Genomic DNA, 19,837 nt, shown 5'->3' with positions numbered 1-19,837 from the left:
GAGATTCATCATGAGCTCCGGCAAGACTTAAGTGCATACACATGGGGAGATCACAAGTAATGCCTCACTTTTGGTGCCAGGACAGTCTGACTACAGGTTAAACGCCCCCCTCCAAAAACAATTATAAATGATTTGGCACCCACAAATCAGTGCTGGGTATCCTGAGGCGTCCAGACGTATGTGTGGGTCCTTAAAGTGCATCAGATCTCAGATACAGGGTAATGTGTCTGAGACATAAAGGGTAACTAGCTCTCTTGCACTAATGCGGCAAGAGGAGGATGGTCTTCCAGTCTCAAACATACTAAGAATGAGATGGTGTGAACTCAGTTGTAAAAATTCCCAGGAGCCCAGTGGGGAGTTGGGAATAGAAAACAAGATAATTTTAGGCTGAGGAAATGGCCTGAGTAACAGTGCCTAAGAGCAAAATGATACAAAGAGAATCAGGAAAGAAACAACATGGGGGGGAGGGGTGGAAAGGGGGTGGGGCACAGGAGCTTTTGGGACTAAGGGGACCAGGTCAGGCAACCACAGAGAAAGCAATTTCAACCAGCAGCCAGTGCAGGCATGCCTGGATCTCATCTCTAAAAGAACAGTGATTCTCCAAACACCAAAGTAAGGAGGGCTAGCTGTGGGCCAGCACAGATCAGAGGGTGCAAGCCAAGTGGAAGGCACAAAGTCCAAAGGGGCAGTACCATCATTCAGGCCCAGCAGGGCCTTGTGTGGACTTGTGGATGAATCAGTCATAATTGGCTTGCAGAGCTATTCTGCTCGGCTTGTACAGTGCTGGCCTGCGTTGTGATTGATATACTTGAATTGGGAGGCTTAAAAAGCTAGATTTCTGGCTTCTCTTAAAAACTGAAAGATTGGCCAGAATTCTAGCTATTCATTTTAACAGTAATTATTGAGCATCTACACTGTGCCAAGTAGTATCCTCTGCCTAAGGATGATGTTTCTAAATGCACAAAATTAAAAATAGGACCATAAAGGATACATTCACACAGTTACCAGTATGTGTTTAAAATTATAGTAAAGTTTTGACTACTACTTCACACCATGCACAAAACCCAACTCAAAATGGATTAAAGAACTAGACATAAGACCTGAAACCATAAAATATATAGAAGGAAATATAGGCGAAACACCACATGACATGCACCTCAAAGACATCTTTACAGACACATCACCCAAAGCAGTGATAGTGAAGGCAAAGATAAACAGCTGGGACTACATCAAATTAAAGAGCTTCTGCACAGCAAAAGAGACAATAACCAAAACAAAGAGAAACCCCACCGACTGGGAGAACATTTTTGCATCCAACACTAATGATAAAGGAATGATCACAAAAATCTACAAAGAGCTGATGAGACTCAACAAAAACAAAGAAAATAATCCAGTCAAAAAATGGGCAGAAGAGCTAAAAAGAAACTTCTCCGAAGAGGAAATGCAAATGGCCAACAGGCATATGAAAAAATGTTCAACATCACTTGTAATCAGGGAAATGCAAATCAAAACTACAATGAGATACCATCTCACACCAGTGAGAATGGCACATATTAAAAAAACTAGCAACAACAAATGTTGGCAAGGATGTGGAGAAAAAGGAACTCTCCTGCACTGTTGGTGGGAGTGCAAACTAATCCAATCACTATGGAAAGCTGTGTGGATATTCCTCAACCTACTAAAGATAGAGCTCCCAGCAATTCCACTCCTAAGTATTTACCCAAAGGACACAGAAACATCAATTCCAAAGAGCACTTGCACCCCTATGTTTATAGCAGCACTGTTTACAATAGCTAAGCATTGGAAACAACCCAAATGCCCAAAAATAGATGCCTGGGTCAAGAAAATGTGGTACATATACACCATGGAATATTACTCAGCATTCAAAAAAGATAAACACATGCAATTTGCAGCAACATGGATGGCGCTGGAAGGGATCATGCTCAGTGAAATAAGCCAGAAAGAAAAAGAAAAATACCGGATGGTCTCACACATAACAGGAATCTAGAAAACCTAAATAAGGGACCAGGAAAAAGAATAACTATAAGAAAGAAAAAAGTCAAAATCAACAAACAACTATGAACCAGAGACACTTTATGGGGGTTTGGGGGTCGGGGAAAGGAGGGGTTGGGGTCAAAATAAGGGGGTTGCAATTGTATGGGGAATATAAAAATAAAATTTAAAAAAAATTATAGTAAAGTTTGCATTTCTTCATGTTCTATATAAAAGATTTGGAGTGGGGCCTAGTCAATGGCATAATTATGAGGTGATGGTAAGTAAAAGTATTTTGAGGTATTTGCAACAACTGTAATGGGATAGGAAAATAATCTGATTTCTGTTACTGTGCTCCATTGCCTGCGTTCAAACTGAAAAGAAACAAGTTAGTAAGGAATTAATATAATTAAAGATGTAACAGTAGAATTCTTTCATGCTCTGGAAAAGAATCTCAATATGCAAATCCTCCTATAACTCGCTCACTCAAATGTTCTATGCCACTATTGGAACAACCAATTTTTTACTAAAGGGTAAATGGTTGTCCCAGACTGTTTCTTCAGAATAGACAGGATAGTGGCACTAATGAGGGCACTAAGTACTCAGAATCAAGAGGGAAGGAACAGATAGGCCAACAAAATGGGAAACCATCTTTGGGAAGTAAAGTAAGACCCTGTTAGCAAAAGTGAACTTCCTCCATATTACATATGACTGGGCTCTAAGGTGCAGTCACTGGCAGTTTTTCTGCCTCCATGGAGGTTGATTCTGTGTTTTTCAGAATCAATGAGGAGGTCTGACTCTTTAAGTTCTGTGAGGCTTCCTCTGATTGCTCATTAAATGTAACTATTCACTCCTAGTGAATTGATTTACTTCACCCCAGTCCTCCAAGGATGCTTCAGATCAAAAGATGTCTAGCAAAGTGTTTTTAAGATGCTGACACCAGTCCCAACTGCTGAGCCCGAAGCCCTGGTACCTGTTCCAGGAAGGTAGTCCCCCTTCAGTGGGGAACCCTGACTCATGGAGCGAAATCAGTGTGAATGATGCATCAAAGAGGATACTTGCATTTACATAGTGCTGTTCATGCTTTCTTTTAGAGACATGTGACACATAACAGTCATTCACCTCTCAAAACAAGAAACACAACAAAGATATATATATATATATAAAACAAAGATATATATATATATCTCCATAGAGGTATATATATACACACACCATATACATCCATAGAGGTATATATATACCATATATATATCCATAGAGGTGTGTGTATATATACTTATATATAACAAAGATATATATATATATATATATATACACACCATAATGTGGTGTGTGTGTATGTATATATCCATAGAGATAGAGGTGAAGAAAAGACAAAGAGTAGTAGAAGAAATAAGCACACACCAGCACAGACACACAGAGTGTAGAGTGTAAGACTGAGTGAAGCATAGTCAGGAAGGCAGGAAAAAAAGGGAAACCCTGGAACTCCCAAATCCTTCAAAGGAAAATATCTCATTTGCTGATCCTGCTTTGTATGGAAAAAAAATCACCCACTTGATCAAAAATTTGGATAAACAATATAGCATTTGTTATTCAGAAAGCATTATAATTCTCTTTATTCAGGCAAGTCTCTATCCCTCATCTGTCAAAGAAGATAATCTCCTGTTCCCTGTTCCTGAAAGGAGCAACTGTTAAATTTCATTTTTCAGAGATCAAGGTGTTAGACTAGTTCAGGGTAACATCCCACGTGTGGCCTATTAATCCACTTATGCCAAAAAGGTGTTTCAAAGTCTGTTGCATTTTCACAACCAGAGGCGTAAGTGATGCCAGATCTGTGTTCTCCTGCGTGTGGATGCGCTAAGGTAGGACCGATGGGCCATGAGGACCCAGTTAGCAGGCCCTACTGAGTGTGTGAGAGGCATGAGAACAGAGCCTCCTGGGAATCACAAGATCTAGTGATCAGGACACAGAGGTGTCCCATGTATCCCCTTAGCCACTGCCACCAGCAGGGCCCTGGGGCACTGTCCTCCGTGGCCTGTCCCTGGGACATGCTTCCACTGCCAAGGGTCAACACTTCAAACATCTTTGTGTTCCTACACAGCAGCATCAGCGAGCTGAGAACACATAAGCAAAGTGGTTTGACTGTCTCCCCACTTTACAACTGTGAAAACTGAGCTGGTAAGGCCATAGGCACGAAGATCCAGGTCTCCCCACATGTGGGTTTTTTCCTTATAGTCCAGGTATTGAGTTAGCCACTGCTAGTGGGAGATTCCCAGAGCGAGAGGAGAGGGGCCTAGGGGATGGGCATTTCCAGAAGCATTGTAGGCTGATGGATTTAGGGGTCAGAGGAGTTGACAGGGTCATTAAGATCAAAGGTCAGAGGGCCTGGGGTGGGGAAAGCACAGGCTATCCAGTGCTCCTTCACCCTTACTCACACATTGAGGTATATTCTTTGCTTCACCCACGCCACTTCCCTCTTCTCTTGGAGAACGCCCCACGTGTTTTGGAGGCATATTTGCAGTCATAACGGGCTCCCAAACACAAGAGCAGGCTCATGACCCAGGCTGAGTCAACAAGATGCTACCTGATCCCTCTTGCTAACATAGTCCTTTCCTGAGATTAATAAAACCAAAGCTGCTTTATGATATAACCAGATTGAAGTTTGGGACACTAGAGGCCCTACCTCCTGCTACAGGGGCCTGACTACATGGAAGAAAGTGAAACCAACCCCCAGAGACCAACAGCAATGACAGACAGGCAGAAAGAGCTCCAGGACATTGAGATCCCTGGATCCAATCCCCCAACCCCAATCCACCACCCCCAACCAGAGCTGCCTTTCCCTTTCTGGAGTTGAGTTGAATGAGCCGATAAATTTCCCCCTTTGTCCTTAAGTCAGTTGGGCTGGTCTTCTAAAAGATCAGAGGAGCTCTGACCGAAGCACAAACGTGACTTACTGTTTGGGTGATGCAAAGCCAGAAATGGATGTTCCATGTGTAGGATAGAGTATATTTCAGTGACTGCAGAGGCCTCTGATGCTCGGGAACACATATCAGCCAGCATGGGAGAGACAAACTGTCCTGGGACAGAGAGCAAATGGGCCAGCAAGGCCTCTGCAGTTCCCCAAGTGATAGGCCAACCACGAGCCTGCTCTGGAAATGAGTTTGACCCATAGAGAGCAACGCACTTCCAGCTTGCTCTCCCACAAGATCGCAGGGCCCTGAGGCTTCCTCATATTCCAGGGGGACACTGCCCTCGCTACATCAGGTGACTACAGCCTCCACGAAAGATGGAGTCGGAAATGCTGGGAATGCAAGTGACACCCCTCCCCACCGTGCCAGGGTGAGGAGAGCCAGGACTGAGAAGCCAGGGAGTCCTTCTGTTTGGGAGTTGTTTCACCTGAAGATACCCACTGAATTATGTGTATAGAGGCAAACCCACATGGTGCTACTGTGGAGACTGAACTACCCAACCAAGAGTCATACTCCACCAAAATGAAAATGCATACATTGTGCAAAATGAAAAATGATGTAAGAATTATATAAAATAAAACATTAAAAAATAATAAAATGCCCCAGTTCTTGTATGCATAAATAAATAAAATGAATCTTTAAAAAAATTTAAAAAAATTATTTTGAGCTACTGGATCTTCAGCATTACAGAATCCCTAATCCCTAATCTTTATTTTCCTATTATTATGTCCACAATAAGAACAGGAAAACCAGCTCCTGGGCTCTAAATGGGCACCCACTCTGATCTGGCCAAGATGAAGTCTGGTTTAGCAGACAACAGTAGGGAAGGAGAGAGACTCACCCACCATGAAAACATTCAGAACTGGGGCTTTTACTACAGCAACACAGAGGAGTCACCCCAAATGTCTGCAAACAGGACATGGGGTGAGTCCATGGTACATCCACGCTGTGACCTGCATTACTCCAAGAGGTTAAAGGAAGAATGACATTCTTTATTCATTGAACTGGAAATAACACCAAGGTATTTTATTAAGTGATATAATAGCAAATAATGGCAAAGTTCCAACCTTGTTTGCAGTGTGTTGCCTTCAATGCAAGGAAGGGATAAAAATTAGAACATGTATTCGGATTTGCTTGAATTTGGATAAATACTGAAAGGACTAAAAAAGCAGCTTCCAGGCTGTGAGCAATGAGTTGATGGAAACAGGTGGGAAGTTGACTTTTCAGTTGTTTTAATTTTGAAATGTGTATATTCAAAATGGTACTACAATAGTAGTAACACAAAACTATGAATAAGACATGATTTTTACCTATGTAGATCAACTAATTTTTAAAATGACAATTTTTTTTTTTTTTGTAAACTGGAGACCTCACTGCATAGTATTGGGCTCTGAAAAGTCAACATAGTATTGACCAAACATTAACCATATCACGCCCTGACCCAACAGGTGTCACATGACACTGCCTTGTTCTTTGTGTGCGCTGGGTGAGGAACTCTCCTCTCAGCCTCGCTACCATCCACCCATGTTTAGGGCCACCCTTGGTGCAAATCTCACAGGCCACAGAGGTCACTGTGACTCAGCCACCAGATGCCACCTTGGCACTGAGGTGCAAGCCCAGCCCTAGAGGCGTCCACTTTTCTCCTTGCTGAGACTCCATCTGACCAGCAGTACCTGGGGCCCCATACCAAGTGCCTGGCCCCTTCCAAAAGTTGGTCTCCACAGCCCCTTTTGCTCTGTTCATTAAAACCACCACAGCAGCTGGGCTAGCCCAGCTGCCATCCTGGGCATGGCCACACTAGCTGATGTGAGCTGGATCCTGAGAGGTAGCTAGGTTCATTGCCTGCACTTCCAGCCGCCGGCTCCATGGGCAGTGCACACTCACCATGGTAACACGCAACCTCTATGGAAACCCTCATCTCCTTGCTTAAAACTACTCAAAGGAAGATCTATCCCAGTTGATCCATTAAAAGGCGCTTATTAAATACCTTTTGCCAAAGTTAAAACATGTCTAACAAGAAGCTGTTAAAGGCAGAGATTCATGGTTGTGGTTCCCTAAGACGAGTGATCAGTGAGGTCAAACGTCTCACACCAGGGCCGCCCAGACACTATCCCTTGACGAACCTTCCCACAAAGGCTTAGCACACGAGGCTGTGTTTTCAGGTAGTGGGGCACCCTTTTGTATGTGGTAACCCCAAATTGTTCTCACTGCTCCACTGTTCCACTCCATGAGCTCTGCTGAGGGATATTTGCCTTATTCATTAAAGGGGAGAACATTGGAAGCACTTAAAATAAAATGCTCTGAGTTTCAAAACCGTGAAGATTTCCAGCAGGCTAAAGAGAAGAGACGTTCTTGGCTGGAACAAGAGGAAAAATGAGAGGAAACCCCGTGAAACATGAAAGGTTAGCTGGTCTGAATGGATGCTAAGATCTTGTGTTGCTGATTTTCACCAAGCAGGATTTATTTGTTCCCTCCTTGCCTTCATTTCTAATTCGATATTTTGTAGTTGTCACTGGATGGCAGCTTGGAATCCAATTCAGGGCCACATTGTCCCATAAAATGTAAGTGTTGTCCAATTCAAGGCAGAAACTCCCCCTGTGAGGCCCTGGATCGGGAGGGCTTATGAGATCAACAAGACTAATCTGCTATCAAGGAGAACCTCAGCCTCTGACACTTGAGGCTAGAACTTACAAAACCAAATAAAATCAATTATTTCCTAAGCTTAACTGCACCCGATTTAAAAGGAATAGGGAAGGTTGGTTCTTAATTCCAGGATTCCAGGTCCATGGTGGAAAACTTGGCTAGAATGATAGAATTCTTGTTTTCTTATGAATTATAAAAGCAGCTATTAGGAGAGCTCATAATTGTATAGGCATGGCCTTTTTTTTTTTTTAAGATTTATTTATTTATTTTATACAAGAACAGGGGCACAGGCCAGATGCACGGGAGGGTGAGAGGATTCACCAGAGACACAGCAGGGAACAGAACAGGCAGACTGAAGAAATACACTGCTAAGGGGAGCAGCCGGCAAGACAGGAGAGGTCTGCTGCCGCCATGTGGGACCCTCACCGGTCAGCAAGGATTGATCCAGCGCTACAGAGGCTGCGGACAGCTTCACAGCATGGCGCTCAACCACCTGCGCCACCAGGGGAGGCCCTAGGCATGGCCTTTGCAGAGGGCAAATTATGTCTGCTGAAAGGTTGGTACTGTCAAATATAGCACTCAAGCTTATCTCCTCTACGCCTGCAATCCTGGCTCATCACTCTACCTTATAGGGTAAACGAGCCTGTTGAAAACCTCTTAGGGAGTGCTAAAAGGAATTCCCACATTCCAGATCCACAGTGAAGAACAGAGTTTCAAAAACACAAATCTGTATGGACAAAGCATGGACATAATTTAGTCAGTCAAATCTAACTTAATCTATGTTACTCATTACACACACACACACACACACACACACCCTCTCCCAATACAAATAGGAATCTCCCCAATTACTCACCTAGTCCACCCTGACAAATGTCTGTGCGCGTGGCTCCACCAATGATAAACTGGGGACTGGGACACAATTCCTGAAAGTAATTTGCGACAAAACACAAGTCACAAGATGCCCATGGACCATGGCGACATGGGGGAACGAACTTTAGAGTCATAGAATTCAGACCTGGGAGAAACCTAGCAGATGGTTATTGCATATACCTAACCTTATTGCTGCAAACTCTGAAGGCCAGAAAGGTAAGAGACCAGCTCACAGTCACATAGCCATGGGTGGTAGAGTGGGGGCTACAGCCCACTGCCACCTGCAACCACCGTTTTTATTACTATGCATGCTGTGTGAATGTGAAAAATGGGGGATTGGTTTCAGGGAGTCAGGAGAAAGGCAAAGGCTGAGATAATAATGTCATAAAATGGGATCTCACCCATTCAGACAACACCCCTATTTACAGAGTGGACTGGAATAATGTTTAGCTCTAACAAGATACCATGTGCTCTGTGGACACTCATTAAATCCTTGACTAAATGATGATGGGCCTAGGGGCTGATGAAACCCTGAGGTGTCAAGAAGAGCCACACCTGGGAGGAGAACTCATACCTGACACTCCCTCCACTACTATCTCGAGCTGGCAATCTGCCCCTGGCAATCGCAGCCCCTAGAGCTCCATTAGGGCACCTTGAAGTCTTCTGTGGGCATTTGTTTCCTTGCTGTGTACCTAGCAAGGGGTTGACTGAGTGCCCATTCTGTAAGAGTACTATCTGTGCAATACAGGCAGAGGAAATAGGGGAACATGGCAAACACAAGGCTCTGGGCCTCGAGTGCCTTTGGTCTATGTGGGAAACCAAACTGACATTCAGAACAAAATCAAGAAAGGTATAGTGCCTAATAATGGAATGAGGACCAGACTGACTTAGGGAGAAAGATGGAAAATGCCCAAAAAGTATAATGTCGGAAAGACTGACTAGAGGGGAGATGATGTGTCCCCTAGAAGGGCAGGATTTAGGAGTAGGCTACAGCCTGGTTTCCAAAGGAAAGGTGGGTCTGCCCAGCCACCAGGCAAAGTTCTGGGGAGGATGGGTAGACTCAAAGGATACAAAAGGTCAGTCCACATGTAACCATAGGCCCCCTGGTTTGCACAACATCAGGACTATCTGGCCCCAAAGAGTGAGAAGCATTCCCACCTACACCACAGAGATGAGAAATGGCAGATCACAAAGGACAAGAAAGCAAGAGGCTGAAGGCAGACATGGGGAGGGGGGAAGGCAGGAGGGCCTGAACTGGGTTTCTGGGGTTGTGTTGGATTATTTGGAGCCTGCCCACCAAGCGGTAGCCCTATAACCCTGTGTAACATTGCCAGCTTCTGGGCAAAAATGAGCAGAAATATCACCTTTAGGTTGACCTTTTTTTCTCCCCAGTATTAAAAACTTTTTCATCAATTTTTTTTTAAGTAATGTATGCCCACTGGTAAAAAAATAAATAAATAAAATCTGATAGCAATTAATACTTTTGCTTTAGATTTCTGTTAACATTCTTACTTAAACTTCTGCAAAGCACTTTATATATATATATATATATACATACACACACACACACACACACACACATACTTGTATTGCATGTCTTAGACATCTTTTCTTAGCACATACAGAGCTTTATAATTTTATTATAAAAGCACCGTGAGTTATTTGGTTAATCTTTTAGTGATAGCCCTTTCCTCTTGTTTATTTTTGTTTATTCACTTTCAATCTTTTGCCATCTCTAGTGGCAATTTAAAGAGAAGTGGCAGTCTAACCCCAGGTGCTGAAGTGCCCCAAATATCCAGACTGTCATCTCCTGATAAACAATAGCTAAGTGAAAAGGGGGAGACAAAATAATTGATTTAAATTATGTTTTTAAAAAGGAAGGAAAAAATAAAAGGAAGGAAGTGGTTGCTTCATTAAAAAGAGAAAGAGAACAAGGGTTTGGCAGAATCTCTCTCCCTTACAATCCTCCTAAAATACACTTTTCTATTCCTTACCACCCATTCATCCATCAGTCTCCTGAAATCAGCTGCTCCATGAAACCCTCTCTCCAACTGACCAACAGTCCCAGCATAGGCTGTTACTCCCCACCCTCTGCCAGCCACCTGACTCCCTGAGCCCAAGCTCACTGGCTGCCTTGACATTTGATACTGTTGCCTCTTCCCTCTTCTGAAAATTCTCTTTTGGCTTCTGTATCCTTAGTCACACCTGACTTTCTCTTCTGCTCTCTAAATCCTCCCTCTCAGTCTCCTTCAAGAGCATCTCTGTTCTGCTCACCCCTAAGAACTAGGAAACCCCTGGGTCCAGTTCTTAGCAACGATCGCCCTTCACACAGCAGTAATGAGCCCAAGGCATTCCCTCTTGGTGACATCAGTCAAACCCATACGGGCTACTGAATATGCTGGTGCCTCCCAGATCACCCCCCCCCCCGAACTCTATTCAACTACCTATACCCCACTGTTCACATAATATGAGCTTACATATTACATATCATATCTAACAGGTTCACCAAGTTCTGCTAAAATTATTGGTTTGGTATGGAAGACAGAGTAGTTTGCAAAGGCTAGAGACAATTTAAGGTGCTATGACCATAACTGTGCCAACTGTACCAACTGTGCCAACTGTGCCAACTGTGTAAGTGGAATGTTCATTTTACTGTATGTTATTCATCTGAAATTTAAAATTCCCCCTCTGGGGAAAAAAAAAAACAAGAAATGCCGTGGCTAACATGGTATATGAATTATGTAGAGGCCACAGAGAGTCCTCAGCTTTTCCAGGAGATTGCATCTCAGCTTTACGCCTGAAGTCTTCTCTCCATTGCTAATTTCCTATTGGAACTCAAAGCAGAATACAAAGTAATTGACAACCAAAGAAGTTTCAAAGAGGCTGTACTCTATGAAGTGGTAGGATCCTGCCTCCCCACACTCTGGACACAACTCTTTTCTATATATAAATACACACACACACACACACATATATTCACAAACACACGTATGTACATATACGTATTTATATACACACACACACATATGTGTGTGTGTATATATATAAGGGCAGGTTTGTTATTAAAAGGGAAGAGAAGGGAAGTCAGGGGTTCTTGCACTGACACAAGCCGGCAGAAAGAACTGCCCCTGAAAGGGACAGATTTGTTAAAAGAGAGGCCTATATAGGTGCTGGCTCCCTGCTGAGTTCTACAGGTGATGGCTCCCTGCTATGCTGTATAAGCTCTGACTCCCTCCGAACTGTATAGGTGCTGGCTCCCTGCTGAGCTCCATAGGGTCTGTCTCCCTGTTGAGCTCTATAGGTGTTGGCTCCCTGCTGCATTCTAAAGGTGCAGGGTCCTGGCTGTGCTCTATAGGTGCTGGCTGTTTCTGAGCTCTATAGATTCTTAATCCCTCCTCAGCCCTATAGATGTTAGCTAACTCCTGAGCTCTGTAGATGCTGAATCCCTGCTGGGCCCTATAATTGCTGTTTCCTGCTGAGCTGTATTGCTGCTGGCTCCCTGCTGAGCTCCATAGGTCTGTCTCCCTACTGATCTCTATAGATGCTGGCTCCCTGCTGAGCTCTGTAGGCACTAGTCCCCTGCTGACCTCTATAGGTGCTGGCCCCCAGCAGAGCTCTATAGGCCCTGCCCCATGCTGAGCTCCATAGGGTCTGTCTCCCTGTAGAGCTCTATAGGGTCTGTCTTCCTGTTGAGCTCTATAGGCACTGGCTCCCTGCTGGGCTCTAAGGTGCAGGGTCTTGGCTGTGCTGTTTCTGAGCTCTACAGATCAGAACAAGAGCTCTATAGATTCTGAATCCTTCCTTGGTCCTATAGATGCTAGCTAACTCCCAAGCAATGTAGATGCTGAATCCCTACTGGATCATAAAATCACTGTTGCCTGCTGAGCTGTATAGGTGCTGGCTACATGCTCAACTCTATATGCTCTGAATCCCTGCTGAGCTCCATAGGCACTGGCTCCTCAATCAGCTCTATAGGTGCGGTTCAGCTCTCTACTGAGCTCTATAGGCACTGCCTCCCTACTGAGCTCTAACCGTGTAGGGTCATTACTGTGCTCTACAGGTGCTGGTTGTTTCTGAGAATTGTTGAATGGGCAGAAAGAACTGCCCCTGAGAGAGACAGGTTTGTTAAAAGTGAGGCCTGCATAGTCCCAGGTGGGCAGTCTTGGGAGGACGCTGCCTATGCTGCTTTGCAAAGGGAGAAGGTAGGGACGAAAAGCACCTGCACGGTCACCGGTGAACAGGGGAACTGCTGCTGGACACAACTCTTTTCTTCCATAATAACAATCAGGTCATTTTGGTAATAATGTTTACTATTACTCAGGTAAGAATCTCAAAACAATCCATAAACACCAATTACTTAAGCCTCAGATGAATGGGCACAAGGGAAACGCAATTGTCAGTAAGGAATCCAAAGCATGAAATGACTCAAACTGCACATTCTCAGTGACAAAGGCACCTTGGAGACATTGCTTCCCAGAACATCAGGCCATGTCCAGTAGTTTGGCACTTTGGAAGCTCTGGCTGTGCACTTTCAGGAAATCCAGTGAGGCCAACGTCTTTATCACCAGCACCATCAGCATGGCTTCTTGCTTAGCTCACAGGGACTCCAGCACCTCTAGGATTTGGCCCCGCAAATGATTCCAGCCTCATTCCTTTTTCCTACAATGTTCTTTCTCTAATTATGACAGATGATACTGCCTTCCTCTGAATCTACTTCTTTGAATCCTCTGCTCAACCAGTGCCTTTCTTACACTGTGCCTTCTTGGTCATGTCCCTCTTCTTTTAACAAGCCCAGCTCCAATGTCTGTAGTCAAATTTAACTGCTTCTTCCCCTGAACTCCCATATATTTTATATTTACCCTTTGGACACTCTGTCTTAAAGTAATAGCTCAAGATAACTCACAGAAGGTACTTATTATGTGCAGACACTGAGCTTTTTTCAAACCTCTCAATAACCCAAAGAGATAAGTAATATTATTATTCCCACTTCATAGATGAGGAAACTGAGTCCCGTGATGTTAGTAACTCACCCATTATAATACAGCTTGTAAATGGTAGAAAGGCAACCAGAATCCCAATCCACCTGGCACCCGAACCCAAGCACTCAACCATTCTGCTACCTGTGAATTATCCAATGGTCTCTCTCCCTGACTAGCTAAAGCCTCAAAAGACTCCTCCCTAGCATTTGCTCCTGACCAGTGCTCAGCAAATCAAGGCTGAATTGAAAATTCCAAATTTATTAGCTCAAGAGATAGTGTCTGAAACTCCCAAGAGTGGAGACCCAAAACAAGGCCTCTCCCTTCATCTTATTTTATTTTTATTTTTTAAAGATTTATTCATGCATACAAGAACTGGGGTACAGACCAGATGTGCAGGAGGGTGAGAGGATTCTGCAGAGACAGAGTGAGGAACAGAACAGACAGACTGACTGAAATACATTGCTGACGGGAGCAGAGGGCGAGACAGGAGAGGTCTGCCGTGCCATGTGGGTAGCTCCCTAGCCAGCCGGGATTGAACCCATGCTGCAGACGCTGTGGACAGCTTCACAGCACTGTGCTCAACCCCCTATGCCACCAGGGAGGCCCCACTCTTATTTTAACCTCTCAACAATCCAACCCCTCAATGTTTGTCTTAACGGGGTTGGCCTTTTCATGGGTCGTTACTATGCACCTGGCAGCACCACACTCCTCTCTCTGCATTTTCCCTTAAGATCAATAAGCTACTAACAGGCCTAAAATGGACAGAGAAGAAGGTCACTGACTGGGCTGCACGACGCAAGTGCACACAGGGCATCCCTCAATCCATGGGGCTGAACTGAGCACCAACCCAGTGTGGTGGGGAAGCAGGGAGTTAAGGGTGGAGAAACAGCTGCTGAGAACACAGCTGGATCTCATGAGATAAGCCATTATTTGATGGCTGAATTTTTGCTCTGACCCAACACTAGTGTGGAAAATGTTTTAGGATCATGACTAGCCAAAAATTTATCCTGAGAACCCAAACTTCTTGATAATTAAGATCTTCAATCTAAACAAACTTTTTTTTCCAACCCTTAAACACATGCTCCAGCAAACGTTTTGCTCAGAAGCTTAAAAATAGCAAAAACACCTGGAAGGGGAAGGTTGTCAAATTTCATGATTTCAGGAAACATCTACATCTCAGACTTTATTACTAAGAGGATAAAAACATATGTATATATTTAACATACCTCATCTGCTTTCCCCCCAAGGCAGATAAAAATTAACAGCTCTATGGAACCAGGATCATAAGAGGCACATCTGGGCAGCTGACTTAAAGCTGACTGAAGTAAAGGAGTCACCTCAAAAGCAACATGTGGGTCACAAAAGCAAGCAGCCCAATTTAAAAGGTGCAAAGAACTTGAATAGACATTTCTACACAGAAGGCATCCAAATACAACAATCACATGAAAAGATGTTAAGCATCACTAAACACTAGGGAAATGCAAGTCAAAACACAATGATATACCAACTCATACCCATTAGAATGGTTACTGCCAAAAAAAAAGCAGGCAATAACAAAAGTTGGCAGGATGTGGAGAAACTGGATGCTTTGGGCACTGTAGGTGGGAATGTGAAATGGGCTGCAGCTATGGCAAACAGTATGGTGGTTCCTCAATTAATGGAAACAGAATTACCAAATGATCCAGCAATTCCATCTCTGGGTATAGACTCAAAATGAACTGAATTCAATGTCTCAGTTAGGTCTCAGGTATAGCTGTATACCCGTGTTCATAGAAACACGATCCACAGTAGCCAAAAAGTAAAAGCAATGCAAGTATCCATTGACAGGTGAAAGGATTTTTAAAATGTGGTGTATCCATAAAATGGAATATTATTCAGCCTTAAAAAGGAAGGAAATTTTGACATGTGTTACAACATGGATAAATCTTGAGGACATTATGTCAAGTGAAATAAGTTAGTTATAAAAAGACAAATATTGTATGATTCCACTTACATAAGGTGCTCAGAGTTTTCAAATTCATAGACAGAAAACAGAAGGGTGGTTGCCAGGAGCTGGGAGGAAGAAGGAATGGGGAGTTGTGTTTAATGGATGCAGTTTTAGTTTTGCAAGAACTGCATTCCTATCAAAAAAGTTCTGCAGCGAGATGGTAGCTGTAGTTGCACAATATAAATGTACCTAATGCCCCTGAACTGTACACTTTAAAATGATGGAAATGGCAATTTTTCTGTTATGTGTATTTTACAGCAATCTAAGAAAGAATGGGAGGAAGGGAAGTAGGGAGAGAAGGGGAAAGCACCAAGTGAACTCATTAATGCATCTCATTTCTGGACACCCCAGCTTTTTTGTAGGCCCCCAGGAGCTCTCTTGGGAAGAAACAAATGAAGCATTTAGGACTAAGCTATTTTCCCAGATTTAAGGCTCCTCCCCAATAGAGATAGAATCAGGATCATTACAGACTCAGGAGTCTATCTAATAATCTGAAAGATCTTAGAAGATAAAACTGTGTCCTACAATGTATTTTGTGATGTGTGAGCACAAGTGGCCAAACCAGAGTGATATTTTTTCATTGATGATTGAGGATAAAGAGGGTAAATTTGACTCCAAACAACAGGAATACTTCAATTCTACATTAATCAGGTTCTGCTGCCTCATCCTCCAGATTTTGCAAAATTCAACTGTCAGACACAAACCAATACATCTGTCTAAAACTACCATATTTGTCTGGATAGACAGGTAAAAACAAGATTTGGGGGAGAACAGGCAATGTGGGTGAGGATGTAAGGGCTTTAAGAATTTCAAGAGAAGGAAAAAAACCTAGGCAAAGGTTAACTCATAGCTCACTTTAGTCACAAAATGAAAGCCTCTCCCAAACCAAGCCCTCTTCCACCTTCCCTGGTCCCACCCACCAAGCCCATTGGTGTCCTTGAATGCCACTGAAATGTGTCCACTTCCCTGGGCTCCCCATCATTTGATCCTAATGTTCCAGGTCCCCATGGTCTCTGCCTCTGTGCGTTTCCTTCATTCTTCCCAGGGTGCCAATCCTTTATCCTCAAGTCTGTCTCCCCATCATCTCCATCAGAGCCAAGACCACACTTCATCCCTAGGGCCACTTCATGCAATTCTCGCAATCCTCACCACCTCTCTGTGCAAACTCAAGGCATTGCAAACTCAAGGATTTCACTTGTGGCCGAGGTGAAATCACTTAGTAAAGGTCACATTGTAGTAGGTCATGGGCTAGGCTTGGGGATGAGGCTACTCTCCAACCCTCATGGGGCAATGACAATTCGTGACCGTACCTTTCAGCAATGATGTCACCACTTACCCCAGGACTGATTACATGCAGCATTGATTTTTTCTACTGTGTGCTGGCCCAGGGCCTATACAATAACTACCATGTGCTGTGTGTGTTACGTACCGGGCACTATGCTCTGAGTTTTATCTCCAGCCTTATTAACAGCTCTGAAAAATAAGGTGCTGGTGGCACCATTTTACAAATGAGAAAACTGAGGCTCACAGAGGTAATTTCCCCAAGACCACCCAGGCAGAGCCAGGATTCAAATCCAACCAGTCTTGTTCCAAAGTCAATTCATGCCCTACCTTCCATACCTCATTCTCTCGGAAAATGATTTTTAAAAAGAAAGAGGCATTTTGAAATATGGGATCCAAGAATTTAGGATCCAGAACCATCACTTCTTTCTCAGTGACTTCTGACTGGAAATGAGGACCTGCCACCTGTCTGATCTTGACAACAAGCGCGTCTCCTTACCGTGGGCCGCTTCCAGACAATGCCTTGAGTTTGGGGGGAGCGTGGTCCAAGATCCTTGTAGCCCAAGGCTGATGGGCATGCTGGGAACTCTGGGTCCTTAAATAGGACTCCTGAATCCAAGCACTCTTGCCTTAGGGTCTCGTAGTCCTGACCCAAGTACTTCACAGCTTTCTGGCTGGAGCCAAGACCTTCAGCAGCCGCCTGTTTCTTGGATACACTGGCTGCCAGGGCTGCCATGGCCTTGGGTTCCTCAGGCTAGACAGGAGGACAGGGCTTCTGTGTACTCTCAGAGACCTACCCCTGGGACAGGAGCTATAAGGCAGCATGGAAGGGAGGTGGCGCAGGTAAACATTTCATCGGAGGCCCTGTTCCAGAGGGTTGTGAGTCACGCCAAGAACAAATATGTACTAAAGGTGCAAATGAATCTGCCCCACCTCCTTGTCTGCCTTTTAGCAGACAATTTGGAGGCTGGAAACCTTCCAGGGCTCCTCCCAGACCATTAACCTAAGTAATACATTAGGATCACAGTCATCACACTTCCTTGCAGGACCTGCTTGCCTCCCATAGGGTCCTTTGGCTGAGCGATTGAGCGTGAAGGCCTGTCTTGCAACTTGAGGCAAGTGTTTACCAAGGAATTGGAGAAGGGGTAAGTAGTTCTCAGCAGGAGGAAAGCTGTGGGGTTAGAGGAGATCCTATCCTTCCAGAAAAGTTTGGCTCCATATTCTAGGACAAAACTATCAGAAAGGGGTGACCCATGGAGAACCCAACTGGAGCCTGTGATACCTATGAGGGAAGGTTGTGGTCACTGCCTGGATTTCCATCCCAGCTTCACCAACCATTAGTTCCTTCACCTCCTGCAAGTTATTGGACCTTTCTTCCCCATGATCTCCATCTGTAAAATGAAGATAGCAGTAGGACCTCCCTCACAGGATTGTTTGGGAGAGTGATGAGATGGTATATGGTATTTACATGAGAAGTCCTCAGTAGAATGTGGCCATCATTATTATCAGGAACTGGGGCTGGAAAGAGAAGGTGTTGGAATGAGGACCTTCTTGGAATTCTGGGTTCTAATCTCAAGTGAATTGTGGACTCTGTGACCTTGGATTAATTCCTTTGCCATGGGCTTGAATTTCCTAGACCTGATGTAGGTGGACCCTGGGAATGTGGACCATACTGGTGATTTTTGAACCTTAGTTTATGCGTAGCAAGCTAGAAAATGGTCCCCCAAATATATCAGATCTTCATTTGTAGAACCTGTAAATAGTGTCTTGTTTGGAAAAAAGGATATTTTAGAGTGATTAAAGTTAAAGATCTTGAATTGGGGAAATTGCTGTGACTCTAAATGTAACCACAAGCATTCTCATAAGAGGGAGGCAGAAGGAGATTTGACAACAGACACAAAAAGAGAAGGTGAAGTGTCCACGAGGCAGAGACGGGAGTGATGCAGCCACAGGCCAAACAATGCCAGCAGCCACCAAAGCTGGAAGAGGCAAGGGACAAACTGTCCTCACAGCTTCTGCAGGTAGTGAGGCCTTGCCAGCACTTTCATTTCAGTCCAGTGAGATTGGGTTTGGACTTCTGGTCTCCTAAACTGTGAGAAAATAAATTTCTGTGGTTTTAGGTCACCAACGTGATGGCGATTTGTTACAGCAGCCACAGGAAGCTAACATGGTATGTGTAAGAGTCCCCTAGAGCACTAGCCTACAATGCTGATTCCCTAAGCATTAGCACTGCGCTCGCTCCCTAAAATGTGCCGACTCAGTGGGCCTGGTATAAGACCCACGACCATGCAGTTTTTAAACTATTGTGGCAGAGATGATGTCCTCTGTCACTAAGATGATGTCAGTGCAGACCACATTCAGGATCTCTGGGTCAGCTGAGCCCCACAGCCAGCTCTGACCTAAATCACAGAGAAACTGTTGTGTCAAGTGCTTAGCTGTGTAAGCAGGTGTGGCCAGCAGAAAGAAGGGTCTGCCTCCTGATGACCAGCATAAAATGTGGTTTCCTAGGTTTCAGCAGAAATTCAAGGCCAAAATGACCTCCAAAGGCACAAGCTAGCCTCAGAAGGACATGGCTACGACCTTGGCCCATCTGGGGCCCACCTTGATATCCTTCGTACCACTTTCCCTTGATTTGTTGTCTGCCTCCACTATTAAGCTCATCCAGTAGTCAATTATAATTTACCAGTCCCCCAGCCAGCCCTCATCTCCCTTGGATAACCCATCTCCTCCAGAAGCCGACCCACAGATCCACCCAATCAGCACAGAATCTTCCCAAGTACGCCAGACTCCAGAGGAAATCTGAAACCTCAGTGTGGGAAAGGAAAAGAAATGAAAGAAAATATGTATTTATGCTTTTGAATCTACTGCCTAATTATCAGAAGCTTGTGATTGATATACACGCACAATATTAATCTAGAATGATCATTTTCAAACACAAATCTGACCATGTCACTTCCAAGATGAAAATCTCCCAATGGCTGCATAACATTCTGGGGGGAAGAACAGGGGCGTGAGAGCTGCCCGACCTGTAAGACCCTAACCTTTCCTGCCTCCATCCTCCCCTGCTCTCCCCCTGGCCTTTTTTCAGACCCTGGAAGGCCCAGCTTTGA

General features: G+C 44.3%; 1 protein-coding gene across 1 annotated transcript in view; it reads right to left on the bottom strand.

The window, feature by feature from the left end:
• CAPN8 (calpain 8) overlaps window positions 1-17,463 on the bottom strand; it is a gene marked incomplete at both ends in the record, with an annotated part of 59,190 nt that extends 41,727 nt beyond the window's left edge. The window contains 2 exons of the mRNA XM_084254263.1: window positions 8,464-8,533; window positions 17,227-17,463. Of these exons, the coding sequence (XP_084110389.1) occupies window positions 8,464-8,533; window positions 17,227-17,463 (307 nt within the window). The remainder of the gene's footprint in view (window positions 1-8,463; window positions 8,534-17,226) is intronic.
• Window positions 17,464-19,837: the final 2,374 nt, after the last annotated feature.

This window comes from Talpa europaea (assembly GCF_964194135.1).
Source record: "Talpa europaea genome assembly, chromosome: 14".
In the NCBI taxonomy this organism is placed as follows: domain Eukaryota; kingdom Metazoa; phylum Chordata; class Mammalia; order Eulipotyphla; family Talpidae; genus Talpa; species Talpa europaea.
Note: the sequence above shows the minus strand (reverse complement) of the source record. Positions and strands in the feature narration are given on the sequence as shown.